General features: G+C 33.7%; 1 protein-coding gene across 1 annotated transcript in view; it reads right to left on the bottom strand.

The window, feature by feature from the left end:
* Positions 1-430, bottom strand: part of LOC119587366 (trimethylguanosine synthase-like) — a gene marked incomplete at its 5' end in the record, with an annotated part of 5194 nt that overhangs the window by 3968 nt on the left and 796 nt on the right. Inside the window, 1 exon segment of the mRNA XM_037936111.1 lies at positions 25-144. Coding sequence (XP_037792039.1) covers positions 25-144 — 120 coding nt within the window.

The following is a 430-nucleotide window of genomic DNA, read 5'->3' as shown; positions in this document are numbered from 1 at the left end:
GGTGATTATATATTCTTTCATTACCTTTGTCTCTGCTGCTAAATCATACAAATTCAGAGTAACAAGATGCAGATCTCCTGGTTCATTTTCTTCCACTTTCTGATATACAACTTGTGACTCCCTTAGTTCTTCATATTCTTCAAACTGAAGCAAAAGTAGAAAAAAGTAACATTTGGGCAAAAATAAATGACATATAGGTATATCTGAACATCAATAATGAAACCTTGACCCTCCTGCAGCGGGCAACTTCTTAAGACATTTTGCCAAGATGATGCCTTAGTCACAAAATTTCATGAAAGTCCAGCCAGTAATTTAAATAAAATGAAAAGTGGTGAGGTTGGGGGAATGGGGAATTAAAACTGAAGTGAGCAAGCAGAAAAGAAACAAAATATGTAAACAAAAATTATAACAAAACAAAAGGAATATCAAG

This window comes from Penaeus monodon, chromosome 22 (genome assembly GCF_015228065.2).
Source record: "Penaeus monodon isolate SGIC_2016 chromosome 22, NSTDA_Pmon_1, whole genome shotgun sequence".
Classification (NCBI taxonomy): Eukaryota; Metazoa; Arthropoda; class Malacostraca; order Decapoda; family Penaeidae; genus Penaeus; species Penaeus monodon.
Note: the sequence above shows the minus strand (reverse complement) of the source record. Positions and strands in the feature narration are given on the sequence as shown.